The sequence below is a fragment of the Lontra canadensis genome, unplaced genomic scaffold (genome assembly GCF_010015895.1).
Source record: "Lontra canadensis isolate GAN:19392208 unplaced genomic scaffold, GSC_riverotter_1.0 scaffold1, whole genome shotgun sequence".
In the NCBI taxonomy this organism is placed as follows: Eukaryota; Metazoa; Chordata; class Mammalia; order Carnivora; family Mustelidae; genus Lontra; species Lontra canadensis.
This window is the reverse complement of record NW_022630995.1, coordinates 102,757,623-102,777,513: the sequence shown is the minus strand read 5'-3', so window position 1 is coordinate 102,777,513 and position 19,891 is coordinate 102,757,623. Positions and strand designations below refer to the sequence as shown.

The 19,891-nt window shown below is 36.9% G+C and overlaps 1 protein-coding gene across 1 annotated transcript in view; it reads right to left on the bottom strand.

Moving 5' to 3' along the window:
• Positions 1-1,060: 1,060 nt before the first annotated feature.
• Positions 1,061-19,891, bottom strand: part of TACR3 (tachykinin receptor 3) — a 73,857-nt gene continuing 55,026 nt past the window's right edge. The window contains exons 4-5 of the mRNA XM_032860664.1: positions 2,861-3,057; positions 1,061-1,394 (exon numbers count right to left, since the gene is read on the bottom strand). Coding sequence (XP_032716555.1) covers positions 1,082-1,394; positions 2,861-3,057 — 510 coding nt within the window. The 3' untranslated portion in view covers positions 1,061-1,081. The remainder of the gene's footprint in view (positions 1,395-2,860; positions 3,058-19,891) is intronic.

Here is a 19,891-nt window from a genome sequence, read left to right as displayed (position 1 = left end):
ATTTTCTGATACTTTCCCCTAGTTTTTACTCTTATTTCCAATGGAGGGAGAGGACAGGAGAAGGACGCTGTAAAATTGATAAAGTCAATGTCCGTCTTAAGCTTTTTCCTTGACTTATGGGGATAAGCACTTCTTCCTTTGGAGCTGGTGGATGTTCCTGTCTGCCATCATAATTATGAATGACTATCTTTAATTCTTGCCTAAAAGTTGGTAGCCAGTTTCAGAGACAAATGGGATTCTTTCCTTCTTCATTAGAAGGCATCTTTAATGTTTTATAATCTGACTGTTTTCTAAAATTTTTGAAAAATATTTATGAAAAATAAAGTAAAGAGGATCACAGGAGTTTGTTTTGTCCTTTTAAGGACAAAGTAGTCCTAACTTGGACTCTTTCTTAGCTTGGTACTTTATATAATGGTCAAAAAGTAAAGGATTATTTTTTTTTCTTTTGAACCTATTTTGTCAGAGAAAATAATAAAGAGAATGACATGTACAGCTGTCTAATAATTTTACTAGATTTCCTTTCCAATTACATTTCATGGAGAAAATCTTTAAATCTTTAAAATTTTTCATTCTACAAAGTGAGTTCATTTGAGCAAAAAATTTCACTAATTCCTATTCTTCGAGGCGATTTTCCTTCATTCTAGTGGGAAGATGAGTCTTTTTTTTCCTGTTTTATAGCTATAGATGAAAATGTTTCATTTATATAGATTTTGTTTTTATTCACTCACAACATTTTATTTTTAAAGCTTTTTTCATCTCTTGGAAAAATCATATGTTACTTTGTGTCGTAAATATATAATTGCAATTTTTAAATGAGAAAAACTTTAGAAGTATATTTCAAATCTATTTTTAGTTTGTTGATGTAATAATTTAGAGTTTTCAAAGAATAAATGGATGGCTCATTTAATTTTTGAGGGGTCAAATATCTTAATAGTGTCTTTGTTACATTTCTATTCTACCTTCCTCAGTTGAAGCCCGGCTGCCCAAAATTGCCCTCTGTTTCCAGAGAGTAGGTAGGACAGAACTTCTAAACAGGAGAATAGGGCTTAAATTTTATAATCTGCTTGTTTATGAAATGAATTTAGGAATATTCATCCACAGAGGTATAGGGTGAATTTATGAAACTTGATGTGGTGGAGGCAGATTTGGAATTCCTGTGGGAGCAACCACTGAAGCTCGGATCTCTTGGAGTAGCTCTCTTCTTCCGGCTGGATTTGGTGTTGTCTGCCTCGCTGGGCTCAAACTCCACTGTCATGGACTCCATCCTGGTCACCGTGTACAGGCTGCTTTGCTGGGTGGGGAGAAACCTGGTGGTCTTGAGCTCCAGCTCCTCATAGCTAGAAACCTCAATGAAAGGACACCAGCGGAAGGCTCTTTTGAAGCCAGCTCGAAATCTGAAGAGAAGCAGGCCACAGAAAGAAAAAATCACGTTTTCAAGTGGAAATTCCCTTCAACTGTCACAGAAAGCCTACTTCAGGCAATTAAACAAAATCAAGTTTTGAATTTGCCAAACTCTTAAAATGTATGCCACAGTATTGGTACTAGTCCTTCAAGTTTTCTTGTTTGAATTCTAATGTCTTATCAATTGGAAGCAAGTTATCGAAGACTGAAAGCAGGGCATCAGGTAATCCTTATGCCAAAGAAACAGTGTACATTTCTTCAGTCATTTTATGTTTGCAGAAGTGTTAATTGAATTAGGCTTGGCAGTTAAGGCACTTAAAAATGACATATTTCAAAATAGCTTCTTTCAGAAATGATTACACATTTTTACATTAAAGTTCCATTTAATGTTAGAATTAATTACTAATCTTGAAGGTTTTTATCTAATGATATATGAAAGCACACAATCCTTTGTTTTGTAAACCATTAAGTGAAGTTGATTAAAAACAGATGTACTGCTTGTGGGGTGGCTTGAATTGATACATGGCTTATACAATTAATGAAAAAAAAAAAGGAAGAATTAAGTGTTTAACAAAGTGAAGGAACAGTATAATGGAGGCCCAACTGCAAAGAGAGTTTAGGATTTGGCTCACAGTTACTCACATGAAGTTCTGTTTCTAGTTGTGCTCAAAACACATTGTTTTTTTAGGGAATCATCAGTCTTAGGAATTTTACTCCTGCCCCTCCATGTGTTTTTACATACAACCAAGGTGTTTTTATCTGGAAACAACATTTTATCTTCCTTTCCAGTCTTAAATTTGGCTACAAGTATTACCTTTTAAAAACTTTACTGTAAAAGTAGCTTTGCCCTGACCACTTCAATTTCCTCACTGTCCATTTCCATAGATACTGCCCTCTGTCTTTCTCACTGACCTCATTATATAGGCAGAAAGGGCAGAAGGATTGGAATTCTCCTTGCCTTACTGATTCTATAACCCTCACAGCAACATCTTCTATTTTGAAGTCTGTTTACAAGACATCCTTATTAATAGAGACTCACATATGTCATCCTCTCTCCCCATCTTAAAAAATTATCTGTATATTTCTATGAAGTGTCTTCATTTCTCTGAGGACTCAAGCACATATTCAACTCACCTCCTTCAATCATGATGGAATTTTTTTTCTTTTTGTGCAGACAAAATTTGGAAGGGTTTGGAGGGAGAATTTAGGCCATATAAAAATTTCCCAGTTAGAACTTCTAAGTTCACTGTTTTGAGGGTGTAATTGTTAAGGTGGGATATTTCATAAAGTAGGTTGAAGTCTAGGAAAAAAATCAAGATCTGTACTCCCTTCAGTGAATTTTTAAAATTTTCCTTCTTTTTGACATTTTTAATTTGCACCAAGAAGCTGGAACAACATCATATGCTTTCAGCTAAGCCAGGAGGGACAAGAAACTTGGGTTTGATAATTTCGTTTCTACCTTTTATTCAGACAGCAGTAGATGATGGGGTTGTACATGGTCGAGCTCATTGCCAGCCAAAAGCTGGCCAGGTAGACCTGCTGGATGTATTTCCACCTATTTAGCTGTTGATAGACTGCAGTGAGGATGAAGTAAATATGATAAGGCAGCCAGCAGATGGCAAATGTCACCACAACAATTATCATCATTTTTACAACCTAAAAAGAAAGAAGGAAAGAGGTCAATTTTGGAAAATTTAGAAGTCTTTAATTAAATATATTTGTTGCAGTAGCTTACTGAAATTATATTTTTCTGCCAATATAGTTAAATACATAGCATGCCTGAGGAATAGTATTAAAAAAGTGGGAGGTAAGCTAGGGACAGCTGCCTTAGATAAGTCTCAAGAAAGCTATGCTGATGTCACCATTCCTTCTTATTTAACCCAAGTGAATGGATGACACTAACTCAAATAGAAACAAATATATATTAATTGGCCTGAAGAAAAGGAGTGTTTAGAAGAATCCAAAGAGCTTAGGGGAGAGAAGAGCAAGGTTTGGCTGTGCTAGCCTGAACAGTAAAATAGCAGAGATATATCTAGAGAAACCGACTGTTAAGTCATGGTGGGGGTAATTTAGGCTGTAAGGGCTATATTTACTATTTACTATTTACTATATTTACTATAGCCTGACTATATAGCTTAAGACTATTCAGATTTCTTTACTCTAATACCATGCTCATGAGGCAACCTTTTGAATGTCAACTTGGTTTCTCTTATAATCTGGTGTTGGGGAAGGTTTCTCTGGACAGTGAGTATGAATATTCACATCAGTCTGAGGAAATATCATTAACTTTAAATTTATAAATAGACAACCAACTGTTTTATACATTAGGTCTTATGAATTTGGTAAGCACGGATTGTTTCCTTGGTTTCCACACCTTTGAAACAAAATATTCTAGAAAGCCCTGGCCAAAGTAACCTATCAACATTTATTTCTCCACCACTGGGCCTTAACTTCCTAAATGGCAGAGAGAATGTCTTGATTATCTTAATATTCTCAGCATCTAGCACAATCGGAAGCATATAGCTGAAGATAAATAATTAGATATGGAATTAGTGAATAATGAATGACAATGTACCATTTAAAATAGTAGGTTGGACGGGAGGATATTTTATGTGTCCCTAAATGAAATAAAATCTGTCCATTGTCTGTGACTATAAGAAAGGTAGACTTAAAGCATCTTGGCTTTGTGTGGAAAAGGAGATAATAATAAAATGATGACCTTATTTAGTATTTTTCACTAGCAATCTGCCTACTAAATTTGTCCATACTTCTTTTGGCAATTTGGAAATAGTAAAATGTTTAGAATGATATATGTTAAATAAAAGAATTTGGGAGCTTATCCCTAGTCTGATCAGCACAGAAATCAGAGAGCGTTCTGACATCAGTGATTTATGAAGCATCTTAGAACTAAGAAAATATGATGTTTATGGACTGGACTCATTGTTTCACTGCAAGTTAAGGATTCAGATGAAAAGTTGGCAAGGTTAAGAGTCAGGAGAGACATGATTCTAGAACAAGGCTAACCATGAAGTGGATCAGTGTGGAAGGCAAAGCTTTCCCAAGAGCCTGATCACTGTACCGTCCAGGTAACTAGTACTAAGCTTCATTAGAGCTGAAGATCTAGGTCAATAGCTCACAGAATGTTATCAGTGGCCATACCACCAAAAGCATTTTTTTTCTCAATGCTCTTTAAACTGATTTTTTTCCCTGAAAAGCTGTATTCAGATTTCTGCATTTATCTCTCCAATTTCTTATTTATATATTTGTGGAATGTAAATAAGAACCACATTTTATTATAATTCACATTTATACAATGCTTCATGTATTTAACAACTGATTAGCTGGTTTTCAATTGTGCTTTAGGAAACTGAGGCAAAGACCAAAAGATTTGACCACTGTGATTCATGAAACAAGGCTGGAGTTTTAAAACTAGGATTCCTAAGTCTTTTTTCTTCCTACTTACATTAATAACATTTATTGAATGTCTCTTGGGTCTAGAAAACAGAATAGAGGAAAATAATGAGTAAAGAACCCATCTCTTATCCTGAAAAAGCTTACAATATAATGAAAACAATATAAATAAAAAATACATGGAAATGTGGTGAATATAAACACGTTTATGAAATTGAAATAATATTTATGAGAACTTACTAGTTTATTATAAGCAAGAATGATTCAGTGCCTGGTAACTAGCCCAGGGACAGAAGACTGAACAAAACAAGTTCTACACTGCCTTTTAATTTCGGCTATACGAACATCATACTACTTCTTAAACATGACAGGCAAGCTCCTGCCCCCAATTATTTGCCCTCCAGAACACTGGTCCCCCAGTTATTCCCACGGGGTACCACCCTCATGCTCTTCTCGCCTTTGCACAGCTGTTACTTTCTCTGTGACTCCCTTCTGACCAAGCCATGTAAGACCGCAGTCTGCCCATTCTTTATTTTCAGTTTGTTATGTTTGTTCTTTACTTTCTGTCTCCTCATGTTGGAATATAAAAGAGCAAGAATTTTCTGCTTGCTTTGTTTTTTGCTGATGGATTCAGGCACATAGATTGGATTTCATACATAATCAGTGCTCAGAAATTTTTTAAAATAAATACATGAAAGTGAATTAAAGAAAAAGAAACTAAGAGTCATATAGGGGGTGAAGTGATGTCTTTGATTTTACTTGGTGATTAATTACTGGTATCATTTGTCCTCCAAGTTTAAAATAGGCATGTATGTATAAAATGAGCTTAATATTTTATTGCTCTTTCATTTTTCTAGGCAAACACATTTAAAAGAGTATGAGTGTACAAATGATATAATCAATATTTTAGGTGCATGAACGCATTAAATTTTATTCTGAATTAATGTTAAGGGCAAAAGAAAAGTCTATATCAGTGTGAACATGGTACAGGCTACTCTGTTAAATATGGTATCAGCAAATATGCGTAAGAGCTTCTTGGAATGCTTTTTTTTGCAGGCTGACCACAAACTCCCTGTGCATGAAGTTGTTTTCCAACAATAGTAATTAAAGACCTACAAAGGCTGTTAGAATCTTTTAAGTGTCTTCCAACCATCAATGTGGAAGAAGTCCATACTGTGGAAAAATTAAAGTGGATGTGAAAAATTAAATTAAATGAAAATGCCTCTGGAATGGAAATTTCAGATAACTTCTAATTCATGGATATAGGGCCTTATGGACCTTGTTATAAAACATTTAGAAACTTATTTCAAAATAAGGAAAAATCTAAGAGACCCTACAAGACCCTAAAAGATTTGAAAATAAGGAAAAATCAAAAGGACTCTAAACGAAAAGATCTTGTACATGATTATAATACACTTCACTTATTTCTATAAAATACATTTTAACTGTTAGTTTCAGTCTCTCCTCACACAATCTTGTGGAATTATTAACGGTATCAAACTTTCGGGACTCCAGCTGTAATGTAAATGCAAAAGTGGGGTCTTTCGGTGGAAGAAATTGCATTGCTTTGTCAAGTGTCAAAAGCAAAACAGCACTTTGAAGCACAAACCTTGAGCAATGATAGATGCGCAAATACTGTGAGCAGCTCGCCTGAGTCTCATGGCTGGACGATGGCACTAGCATATAAATACTAATCAGGAAAGGTGTTCAGTTTGGTAGCCTTCCTGAAAATCCTGAAATTTTTAGGCAAGATAAGAAACCAGGGTAGAGACAATTCAAATCTTTCACCATGTGTTACAACTTGATAGAAACGATCGATTGATGTTGGGTATTTCATAAATCTGAGCTACGTCCCACTTCTGAGGCAATGGGATTTATTTTCCATTTTCCATGGCAACAAGAACAGTCGTGGCTGACCACTGTCCTTGGCACAGAAACTTACGAGCAGGGGAAAGAAGGGAGATGCAACAAGTGATGTAGTTCCTACAGTTCTACTGCCTGTTTTTAGTAGTTAAGGATCCGCTTTACTCACATAGATAGGATTGAAATGCATGACCTGGTAAGTGAAAATAAGCTTTGGGCACCTTTGTGTATCAAAGGGAAAAACAAATCTTTGATTTTTGTAACCTGTACAGATTAGACTGGAATGCCTGCAGCTGTTCTTATCTTTCATGTTAAATTAGTGTAGGAGGGATGATTTGGGGTTTAGGTCATAAAAGAGAAAAAATGTAAGTCTAGGAAATGAAATGGAATAGTGCCAACCATAAAATATGTCTAAGATTATATTCTTCAGTAGAGGACTTATTCTTCCTTAATGTATGAACTGGAACTTTTTAATGCTATGTGACAGGAAGCTTCTTGTTTGGATTAGAACCCCTCAGAAAGTATGTTCTGGAGGACCGTCCCATGGGTCACACCCTACCACTTCACCACACCTTTTGTCTGCACAAACGTTCTTAAATGGACCGTTATATTTCTTTAAGTCAAAATTGCAAACCTGCTTATTTTAACCACACATTAGCAAATTAAAATATATATTCTCCAAAGTAGGTATGGGAAAAATTTCAATAAAAGCATCAAAAGTACCATTTCATGGGCTATTTAGGTTCAGCTTTTGCTGTTGGAGTTATATTCAGTAAGCATAAAAATTTCAGTTTTGAGAAAGAAAATAAGAACCCAGTAATAACAGTTGTGGGGGAAAAAGGCACCATGGTCTAGAAGCCGAGTTGAATTTTGCTAGTGATTTTAGAATTAGGTAAGAATACAGGCGCTGTAAAGACAATTATCATATGATCTCTCTGATATGAGAAATTTGAGAGGCATGGCGGGGGCTTGTGGGCAGTAGGGAAGGAAAAAATGAAACAAGATGGGATCGGGAGGTAGACAAAGCATAAGACTCTTAATCTCACAAAACAAACTGAGGGTTGCTGGGGTGGGAGGGTATGGATAAGGTGGTTGGGTTATGGACATTGGGGAGGGTATGTGCTATGGTGAGTGCTGTGAAGTGTGTAAGCCTGACGATTCACAGACCTGTACTCCTGGGGCAAATAATACATTATATGTTAATAAAAATTAAAAAAAAAAGAATACAGGCGCGCTGTTAGTGTCATCCAAGAAATGTGACACTGGTGCCATCCCCAAGCAATGTGAGAATGTATTTAAGTTAGTGTGGAGTCATGTCTGTAAGAAGTTATGTCAACCCCAAACAAATGAGAATAACCTGTGTGTGTGTGTAGGTTCAAGTGTGGAAAACATCTGTGTGTGTGTGTGTGTGTGTAGTGTTGTATTTGGACTCTCCTTCTTTACATGTTATTATGTTTTCATTTTTTCCATTGAAAACTTAAACTTTGAGAGCATCATAAGATTTTAGGCTTATCATCATAAGCCTAAAGATCTAAAACCAAAGAAAGCGGTACAGCCCACAAAAGGGAAGATGAGATGAAATTAAGAAAAGGAAGTATATTAAAGCAAGATGTGTAAAGACTGATGTTATGGGATCATGGTTGGAGATAAAAATGTATGGAGGCTTCTTATGGAGCAAATTGTGTTCCCCCATTCTTTGGTTAAGTTTACAAGGTTTGCTTATTTATTTATTTATTTATTTATTTATCTCTAGCTTTTTTGGGATATAACTGTTATCTAATGTGTACAATGTGATAACTTGATACATGTATGGTTTGTGAGATGATTACCACAATAAGCTTTCACATAATTACTGTTTTTGGTTTGTGTGCATGTGTGTTAAGTACACTGAAATTTTTTTTTAAGATTTTTATTTATTTATTTGACAGAGAGAGATCACAAGTAGGCAGAGAGGCAGGCAGAGAGAGTGAGAGGGAAGCAGGCTCCCTGCTGAGCAGAGAGCCCTACGTGGAACTCGATCCCAGGACCCCGAGATCATGACCTGAGCCGAAGGCAGCAGCTTAACCCACTGAGCCACCCAGGCGCCAGTACACTGAAATTTTACTAGCAACTTTCCAGTATATACTCCAGTCTAGTTAACTATAGTCCCCATGCTTCACGTCAGATCCTCAGACTGTATTCATCTTATGACTGGGCCAGTAGGAGAGCTGCAGGGAGGCATCCCAAGCTCCTTGTGGACTGGCCTCCTGTAGAGTCCATGACTGGTAGTAGAATCCAAGTCCCTCTGCTGGGTTCCATGTACCCTGCTTGTTATTTTCCCAGCCACTCACCTGCTTCCTAGTTCAGCAGCTCATGACTTAGTTCTCTGACTGGAGGGAGAGAAATGGATCTTTTTGGCAGCACCCTGCAGAGCTGGGGCAGTGAGTACTCACTCACTCACTCACTCGATTACTTGCATTTTTCCTCTTGGGAGAAATCACCCCTGAGAAAGACCTTCTTGACACTGAGCTGTGTCACTTTCAGGGAGAGGTGAGGTGGGTGTGGTTAAGCTGTTCCTGTTACCCTCTCCATGGCATCTGCCTTAGACTTTTTTTTCTCTAATGTTGTGCTAGAACTTCTCTGCTAGACTCCTGGACTTCCACATGGCTCTCTGGTCCATGGGGGATTATCTAAATCAGAATTTTCCAGGGCTCCTGGACTGGAGCAAAGAGGAACTACAGTTGGTTCACAGGCCATGGTAGGGTCCACAGCTGCATGGAGGTCTCTATATCCATTACCTGACTCATGGTGGGTGGGACTCCTCCCAGATTCCTTCGCCTTGGTGCTGGTGAAAGAACCAAATCCAAATGAGGCGAGAGCCAAATCCTCCAGGATATAGAACTGTTTCTGGGTCTATAGCTGGGACATGTTTTAGCCTCCTGGATGCAGGCCTGCCTTCTCAAAATGACTCTTCTCTTTCATGGACCGCACCGGATCTATCTAGATCCTTCAGCATCCACAAAAGCACTTTTGCCTCTGGACGGATGCCACATTGTTATTAAAGAGATAACAAGAGATGTCTTATTTTGTCATCTTGGTGATGTCAGTCTTCAAAATTCATGTTGATGTCTTAACCCCCAGTACCTCAGCATGAGACTGAATTTGGAGATAGGGGGTTGAAAGAGATAATTAAGTTAAAATGAGTTCATTAGGAGGGGGCCTCAGTCAGTATGACTGGTGTTGTTGAAAGAAAAAGTGATTAGAACACTGACACACAGAGGGAAGACCATGCAAGACAGAGGTTTGCAGTCATCTGCACACCAAGCAGAGAAGCCTCAGAGGAAGCCATCTCAGACAACACCTTCCCCTCAGATGACTCACCTCCAAAACAGCGAAAAAATAAATGTCTGTTGTTTAAACCACCAGTCTATTGTATTTTGTTATGGCAACCTGAAAAGCCAGCAACAATGTTTGAAATGCTGAGAACACTACATGACATGGCTTCACGCCAGCAAACTTGGAGGCAGAATACTCTACAAGGCCCCAGAAAATGGAGACTTCCAGAGAGGTTTGGATCACCTGCAGAATTGCTCTTATCAATATCAGAAATAGACTAGGATCTCCATTTGCTTCAGATGAGCCTCTCTTAGGTTATATATGGTTTTCCTCAGGAGCACTGTTTTCCATGGTGATTCCTTGGCAGCGGAAATAATGACACTGCATATAGAAACCTTGCTCGCCGAATAAGATGATAGATTTTTCTTGGTTGTTCTACTGTTCAAAAATCCAATTGAATCTGTCACTTGAGCTTAGACTGAAGAGTGGTCTCTGATTAAGGCAAAAGCCTTCTCTGTTATTACACTTAGGTGTTCACCTCTGAAGGAGCAGAGCTGTTATGGCTTCTTAGGTTAGATGAAGAAAATTAAAATAGGAGATAGCCAGAAAACAATTTCTGTAGTTTACAGAAACAATAGAAGTAGATTTATTTACCAGCATTTCCTGAGTATCCAAATAATCAAGAGCAATTTTAACAAAAGTTTTTGAAAAGGAATTGTCACGTATTGTGACTATTGGGACAAAGTCCCGTTTTTGAGGCTTCTGTTTTATTAGAACGGGAAGGAATGTAAGAGTATGGTTTAAAAATGTGGATTACGTTAAAGTGTATGTTTAGCAAATTAACACAAAAATGTGATACAAGAATATAATTCGCAACATGTTGACTACAAGATAGTGGTCTGGTAATGGGAACGAAGTTTGAAATTCTTTGATCAGTATTTGTGCTTTTAGGGAAAGGGCCTGGGTTGTTACATTTTAACTGGAGTGCAGCTGAAGAGCCCATTCCTGACTTTGCATTTTAAATGTCTCCTTTCTAAGCTCTAGAAGGTACAGCAATGTTTTTAAACTTATCCTGTGCTTATTTCACCCCACATTTCAAAGCTTCTATTCCCTCATCTTTTCCCTCCTTTAACGCCCGTGCTAGTTTCTGGTGCCACAAGCTCTGTGCTCCAGAATGCAGCGTTCACCCCAGGTGCTGTACTCCATGCACCTGCCAGGTGGTTCTAAGACTCATTTTGAGACTCAGCAAAGGAAAATCATACTGACAGCAACATTTTCCTTTGGGTGAGGCAAGGCCAGCAGACGCATTTGAGAGTGACCTTGATGGATGACTCAGTGGAGTTGTGTTCCCTTTTGATTTTAGTAACAGGCTTAGTGTTTTTTATAATCATTAACAAATAAACTTCCCAGTGTATGACCTTCTCTAACCTTCATGACAAACCTATGACTATATAGCTTCTCCATTTTATGGATGAGAGACTTAAGACTCAGAAGGTGGGGTGTTTCCTCCAGATCCCAAAGGCAGGTTCGGAGCTAGAGTTCCTGGGTCTCTTAATTCTTCATTAGCTAAGGGCTCATTCTCTTTCTCAAGACCTTTAGAAATAGCCCTGGCTTCTTTCCTCATTTAACATGCTCAGGCAATGGCTACGTGAAGGATAGTCAGACAACCTTTTTTTTTTTTTTGCCAAGGAATTGCCCATTTGAGCTTCAGGTAAGATGAGATCTTGTCCTAAAGCTGGAAGATGAAAGATCAAGAGAAGAAGTTGGAATGGTAGAGCGGGCTGGGAGCTTGAAGTTGGAATCTGGTTTACCTATTGCTATGGGAATATGGACAGATTTATCTGCATTAAAGCTAGGAAATAGGGACTCAGTACTTCAGATATTTTATGGGCTCATGTGGCACCTCTTACTTCCACAGACTTCATTTATGCTGAGCATGTTTAAAGACAAATGGACAAGAAGTACCAATTCTTGACATTCTTCTATATTCTTTTCACCTAGTAGCCATAAAGCAGGTCTGCTGAAAAGTATTACTGTAGTCCCAAATAAATAGTTCCTGTTAGGATTTAAGATCCTTTGACATTCACAGAAGGGGACCGAGTGAAGAGAATTTCTGCCTCAATTACCTTTGTGGGGAAGTGAGTATCAGAAAGCAAACGGCTGCAATCAGCTTCTGGCTGCTGGCAACATGATTTAGGGTTAGCTCTTCCTTTTCTGTTCCAGGAGCTGGGGCAGGGGGAGATCTGATATCTCAGGAGTGTGCCTGGCCAGGTGATAAAGGCGAGGCTGACATCATTTGCTCAGCCAAGAGATTTTATATCTTGTGCTATGTTGACATAACTTGTCCTTTTAAAAATACGCTGTTATTAATATATTGAGGTCTGAAATAGTATGTCAGCCAGTGTCTTAACATACTTTTGCAGTTGGCTCTTTGTCTTGAAGGTGTGCATACTTTAATTGCTTTTTGAAATAGCATAAATCTAGAATACTTAAAAATATGCTTTACTATGCTAAATCTGGTAGAAAATGATATGAGACACTGAATATTCATATTTTTTGTATGATATGTGACAATCTAAGAAGGCATGGATTATAAATAATGTTATTGGCCTGATTTGTAGTTACTTTGAAATAAACCTATGTGGTTAGCATGTGCTTATTACTCTGGAATGCCCTGATCTGATAGCCTTCCCTGTAAAATGCTCTATGCATCTTTTGGGAGGTTACCTCAAGTTCACCTATCTCAGTAGCTTCCCTCATTTCTTCATAAGCAGGTATTGTTAGATACTTCCTAATGAGATTTAGCAAATCATGCTTACATCTTATAACACAGATGCATATTATAGTCAAGCATATTTCTGTTTCCTTCCAAATATGGGCATATGCATTATTTGTTTTTGTGTCTCCAGAACCTAGCATAGTTCTTTTTTAAAAAAATTTTTATTTTTTATTAACATATAATGTATTATTAGCCCCAGGGGTACAGGTTTGTGAATAGCCAGGTTTACACACTTTACAGCACTTACCGTAGCACATACCTTCCCCAATGTCCATAACCCAACCACCCTCTCCCTACCCCCTCTCCCCAGCAACACTCAGTTTGTTTTGTGAGATTAAGAGTCTCTTATGGTTTGTCTCCCTCCCGATCCCATCTTGTTTCATTTTTTCCTTCCCTACCCCCGAAACCCCCCACTTTGTCTCTCAACTTCCTCATATCAGGGAGATCAAATGATAATTGTCTTTCTCTGATTGACTTATTTTGCTCACCATAATACTCTCTAGTTCCATCCACATCGTCGCAAATGGCAAGATTTCATTTCTTTTGATGGCTGCATAGTATTCCATTATAGATATATACCACATCTTCTTTATCCATTCATCTGTTGATGGACATCTAGGTTCTTTCCATAGTTTGGCTATTGTGGACATCCTAGCATAGTGCTTGACATTGAATAAATTACCTTTTGACTGAAGGTACTGAATTTTCTCACTCATATTAATGAACACTTCAATTGCAAGAAGGATCATTTATCTTTATCTTACCAGTGTTTGGTCCTATCATGCACATAATAGGATTTCAAAATATACATTTTTGAACTAGAAAGGTAGAATTTCTTTTTCTTTTTTTTCCTTCTTCGCCTACCCCCTTATGCTATGCCTTTTATTCCTATGACTTATTCATTCCATAACCAGAAGCCTGTATCTCCCACTTCCCTTCATCCCTTTTGTCCAACCATCAGTTTGTTCTGTATATTTATAGGTCTGATTCTGTTTCAAAAGTATTATTTAAGTGAATAAAACAAAAATTACATTTAAATATCTTATATCTAAATTAAGATAATTATTATTGCCCTTAATTTTTGTGTTTAGCACAATGTTTAAGAAGAATATTTGAACCAGGTGATGGCTCAGGCTTAGGAAGGAAGTCAATTATTTTTGCAAAATTAGTTTATTGTACACGTATATAACAATTGTCTTACAATAATGCCATTTTTCTAAAGAAACCAAGGCTCCAGACTCTAGAGATACAGTGCTAAATTAAAAAAGAAAAAAATGTTATCTATTTTCATAACATTTATATCCTATCAAAGAGATATTTGTTAAAAGTAAGTATAGAAAACATATGAAATTACAGATTATGGTAAATTCTATAGAGAAAAATAATCACGTCTAGATTTGTAGAATAAAATGGAAGGTCTATTTGAGGAACCACTATTTAAGCTGAAACCTAGAGGATGTACAGACAGAATAATAAAGTGTACGTCATTCTAGGCCCTGATAACAGTGTGAGTGAAGACCAAGAAGTGGAAGAAGGTTTGATGTGTTCAAACAACTGAGAGCAAGTGTTATTTGAACACAGTGTATGGGGGTGCCTGGGTGGCTCAGTGGGTTAAGCCTCTGCCTTCGGCTCAGGTCACTATCTCAGGGTCCTGGAATCGAGCCTCGCATCGGGCTCTCTGCTCAGCAGGGGCCTGCCTCCCCCTCCCTCTCTGCCTGCCAAATAAATAAATAAAATTCTTAAAAAAAAAAAAAAAGAACACAATGTATGAATGGCAAAGTGGCACAGAAGGAGGTTGGCAGAGTAAAGGGTGGCAAGATTATGTAGAACCTTGTATGTTATTTTCAGAGTTTGCAACTTCTTTTATTTATTTTCTTAAGTAAATTGGGGAACTACTGAAAAATTGCAAGGAGGTTGTATGAGTTGACTTACATTTTAAGAACATCATTTGTAATATACAACATGGTGGCTATAGTTACAACACTCTATTATATATTTGGAAGATACTAAAGGAGATGGTTTTTAAAGTTCTTATCACAAGAAAAAAGAATTTTTAATTATGTGTGGAAATTGGTGATAACCAGATTTAATGTAGTGATCATTTTGTAATACATACAAATACCAAATCATTATGCTATCCACCTGAAACTTATATAATGTTATATGTAAATTACATCTCAATAAAAAGTCCTTGTGGCTACTGAGTGAGGAATTGGGGAAACAATGCAGACATGGGGAAGTGAGTTGGAGAGGTTGTTGTGGTGGACCTGTGGACTTGTCAAAGAATTTTGGAGAATTATTTCAAAGGATATAGAGAAAAGTATAGATATAGGAGCTGTTTTAGGGAGGAAGACCATTAGGCTTTAGTAATGGATTGGGTAATGGTGAGAGGGAAAGGGGAGTTTTTAAGAATGACTCTTCTTAGAAATTAGTATTTGGATAAATGGAAGTACTATGCACTGATATTTGGATGACTGTAGGAAAAGTCTACTTTTATGCCACACCTGAAGACTCAGAGATCAGTAAAATACATCATAATTTTAAAAGATCTGAGAAATAGGTGAAGGAAGGACATCAAGTATGTAGCTTATTATGTAAACCTAGAGCTCATAGAAGTAGTATTGATTTATAATATACATTTCAGAGTCAGTGACCTGTAGATGATATTTAATGTCTTGAAAATGAATGAATATAAGAATGAATATAGGAATAAATGAATTATATATGTAATTATTTATATATTCAGATATATATGAATGATTTACATATATGAATATATGTATTTCTTATGGTTCTGTTTCTCTGGATAACACTAACAGAACTATGATATCCATTATACTGCACAGTTTCCCATTATATGCTATATATTTCCATATTTTTGGCCTTGCTAGAAGCAGCCAATTCCTGAACACTTTCATTTTCATATAAAAAATATATTTAATCTAAGCAAGAATATATTTTTTTCCTGGTAAATAACCCATTCCTCATCAGTTCAGCTAATGGCATATAGCCTTACTTCATATTTCATTAATTCATTAATTCTGCAAATATATATACACACACACATATTGTCTTGGTTCACACAACTAGGAAGGCTGAGTAATCCCATGATATACCATGTTCAAGCTGGAGACCCAGGAAAGCTGCTGGAGGAAATTGATGTCTCAACTTAGGTGGGCAGGCAGAGAACAATTCAACTATTCTCCACTTTTTTGTTCTTTTCAGGCTCTCAACAAATTGGATGATGTTCACCTGCATTGGAGAGGACATCTGCTATACACAGTCTACCAATTCAAATGTTCATGTCTTCCAGAAACAGCCTCAGAGACACACCCAGATATCATGTTTAACAAGCTATCTGGGCATCCTGTGTCCCAGTCAAGCTGATATATAAAAGTGACCGTTACAATAGCATGGATTTCATTATGTTCTTGGATTTAATTTTGATATGCTACTAACAGAGTAGGTTAGATACATGTCTGTATTGTACCTTGTCTTTTATTTCAATGGTGGTTACAAAAACTATTTCCACACACAAACTTCTTTTTATAGAGTGTGATCTTGTGTCAGTACAGATTTATGTGCACCATAAAGTAAATGTAAGTCAAGATATATACTCTAGAAGCTGGTACTTTGTTCTCTTAATAGCAGCAATGGCATCAAGAAAGAAATGCCTTTTTACTGTAAGAAATTAACTCAGAATGTGGTACTAACATGTAGGTGCATTTGGTTTTATAAGAATGTTTAAGAACGAGGATAATAAATAAATAAATAAATACATACATACCTCAAAAAAATAAAGGACAAATAGTCGCTTCTGAAGCTGAAGGGAAACTAAAATTTGTTGAGGACCTGTTATATGAAAAAGACTGTGCTACATGTATTCTGTGTGTTACCTCACTCGAATTGATGTACTTGGTACATATTGGAGGTGCCCTGCTGTTATTATTGTTATATGATACTGTTAAATGTCAAGTAGGCATGCATCTCTTTTCTAACAGGGAGTGTTGTCAGGATGTAGAAGGGGCTGATTCTGGAGATTAAGATAAATAAAACATTCTTCTATACAGTGAGTACTTTGTTATTCAAGTGAATTAATTTATATTGCAAACCTAGACCCCTCCTCTAAACTTCTGTTACTTATTCCCTCATGATCCTTAGGTATTTTGTATATTTGTGTTTTCATATATTTCTTTACTTTGCAGTGGTGACATCTTTTTAACAACTGGAGTTTTACATTTAAAAATCATGTATTTAGTCTCATAATTTTTCAATCATAATTAAGTGACCTTATCTTCTGTGCTTTAGTTCATGAAATACAAACAGCTCATTCTAGGTGCTCTGCTTCTTTGTCTTACTTCTAGCAGCTGGGTTCCCTGAAGTTTGGTTTTATTTCTTTTTTTTTAAAGATTTAAAAAAATTTTTAAGTAATTTCTACAGCCAACATGGGGTTTGAACTCACAGCCCTGAGATCAAGAGTTGCATGCTCTACTGACTGAACCAGCCAGGCGTCCCTGCTTTTATTTCTTTTGTCCAACTCCAGGTCCTGTTCATTCTTGCTTATAAAGATAAACTGAAAGTGTTCTCTTCAAGCAGCAAATCTGCTCATGTATTCTTGGAGGATGCAGAAGACAGTCTGCCCCACGTGGACACAGTGGAACCATTAGCATTCTCACAGTCTCAGGAATGATGAGGTTGACGCATAAAACTCTGGGCCTTTCTTTCCTCGGGTTCAGCAGCCCTGGGCTTCACACGTCCCTCTGAGCTGGCCCACTGTCCTATCTTAGTTGCTGCTTCACTCAGGAGAATTAGAAAGTTGTAGACCAGAAGGTAGAACTTTTAGGCCATCATCTTCCTTCAGATGGATGATTCATCTGGAGTCTCAGAGACATCTCAAAATGTTATGCATAAAAAAAGCTCCTTCCATTCTCTCCCTGTCTCCAAAGCTGTTTTTTCTGTGAATGTCCTGGTCTCAGTAAGTGACATCACTACCCATCTTGTACCAGAAGCCAGACACTCAGAAACCATGCTTGTGTCTTTGCATCCCCTCATTTTTACTGCCCTATTCAATACCGAGGCAAATCCTGTTGGCCAAGTCACCAAAATGTCTTAAATATGCTCAAGTTTTTTCATCTCTATTGCTATTACTTCTATGAAAGTTATCACTATCTTTCTCCTGGACTAGAGCAATAACCACCAAACTGGTCATTGCTTCCATAGCTAGAGTGACTAAAAAAAAAAAAGACATACTGTAACTCTCTACTGAAAATGATTTCCTCATTGTATCCAGAATAAAACAAAATCTTCTTACTGTTCTTTAAAACTTCTACTGCATTTTGCTTCTGCCCCATTCTCTAGTCTTACCCATTACATCCTTTCCTTGGTTCTTTACACTTCAGCACTCTTATTTCTTGTTCTTAAACACATCAACCTTTTTCTTGTTCCAGGTACTACTCCTAGTACATTTGGTCATTATTTTATTTACCTACGAGGTCTTTCTGCTCGGCTTGAATGCAAATTCCTTGAGGGCCTTTAACATTTTAGTTTAATTTATCCCAGTATCTCTACAGTTTAGAAGAATACACACAGCACATGATTACCCTTTTTCAAATAAATGAAATTAAATTTATATGTGAATGGAATAATATGAGTAATCTAAAATAAAATGATTGGCATTCTTATACACAGTCCAGGGTTGTGATATTCTGAATAAAATACACTTTTATCTTCATACAGGACATTATAAAGTTTCTCTTTGGATTCTCTCTGTACTATAAAACTAATTAATGTTACGTGGATAATTGTGCACAAATGGTCTTTAACATTGTCATATTTTTAAGTCATAGTGCTGACGCTAATGAGCCTTTGCATATGCAAAGGGGTTATTATTTGGTCTCACAACATGGGTGTTGATAGAAGAATAAATGAAGAGCCAAGAGATATGAATTCTAGTCACACACAGCATCATTAGCAAATTATGTGTGTGATCTTCTGTACGTTATGTAATCTCTCTAAACCTCAGCTTTCTCGAATGTGAAATGAGATGATGGATTGTGATGAAGATTATTTCAAATAATGTTTTTAAGCATCCTAGGGAGGAAAACTGCCAAAACTACTATTATATTTTAGTAGATAATAATAAAATAATAACTGTCTTAGTTCAGGCTGCTATAACAAAATATCATAGATTAGGTGGTTTAAATAACAGACGTTTATTTTCTTACAGTTGTGGAGGCTGGAAGTCCAAGATCAGGATGCCAGCATGGTCAGTTTCTGGTGAGGGTCGACTTCCTGGTTTGTAGTCAGTCACCATCTTACTGTGTGCCCATAGGACCTCTCTTTTGTGTGCTCAGAAAGAGAGAGTATGAGCTCTCTGTTGTCTCTTCTTTTTTTTTTTTTTTTAAGATTTTATTTATTTATTTGACAGAGAGAGATCACAGGTAGACAGAGAGGCAGGCAGAGAGAGAGAGGGAAGCAGGCTCCCCGCTGAGCAGAGAGCCCGATGCGGGACTCGATCCCATGACCCTGAGATCATGACCTGAGCCGAAGGCAGCGGCTTAACCCACTGAGCCACCCAGGCGCCCCTCTCTGTTGTCTCTTCTTTAAGGGCATTATTCTTATTGCACCAGGGCCGCATTCACATGACCTCATTTAACCCTAATTATCTCCCGATAGGCTCTATTTTCAAATACAATCATATTAGGATTTAGGGCTCCAAAATGTGAATTTTGGGGAGACACAATTTGTCCTTAGCAATGACAAATGTAAGAGAATATATTTTCAAGTGCTCATTTATGGGTGTGTTAAGTTCTTTTATTTTCTAGATTTTTTTTCTTTTGAGTTTTTAATGATCTATTGGGTTTTCTAGAAAGTAATGGTTTTCCTTTGATATCAGTTTTAATATTTATATTAATATACTGTGATTCATTGTTTGGCTTAGGAAGAATGATTTCCAAATTTGGAGAGACACTTTTTTTAAGGAGTTGCTGAGAGGAAATTTTTCCCTAATATTTTAAAGGCTTTATTAACTTGGTTTTATATAGTATTGAGGCAAAAGAATTTTAATGGTTCATCCCATGGCTGCCCAGTAGCATATGTTTAAGCATACACTGTCTATGGAGT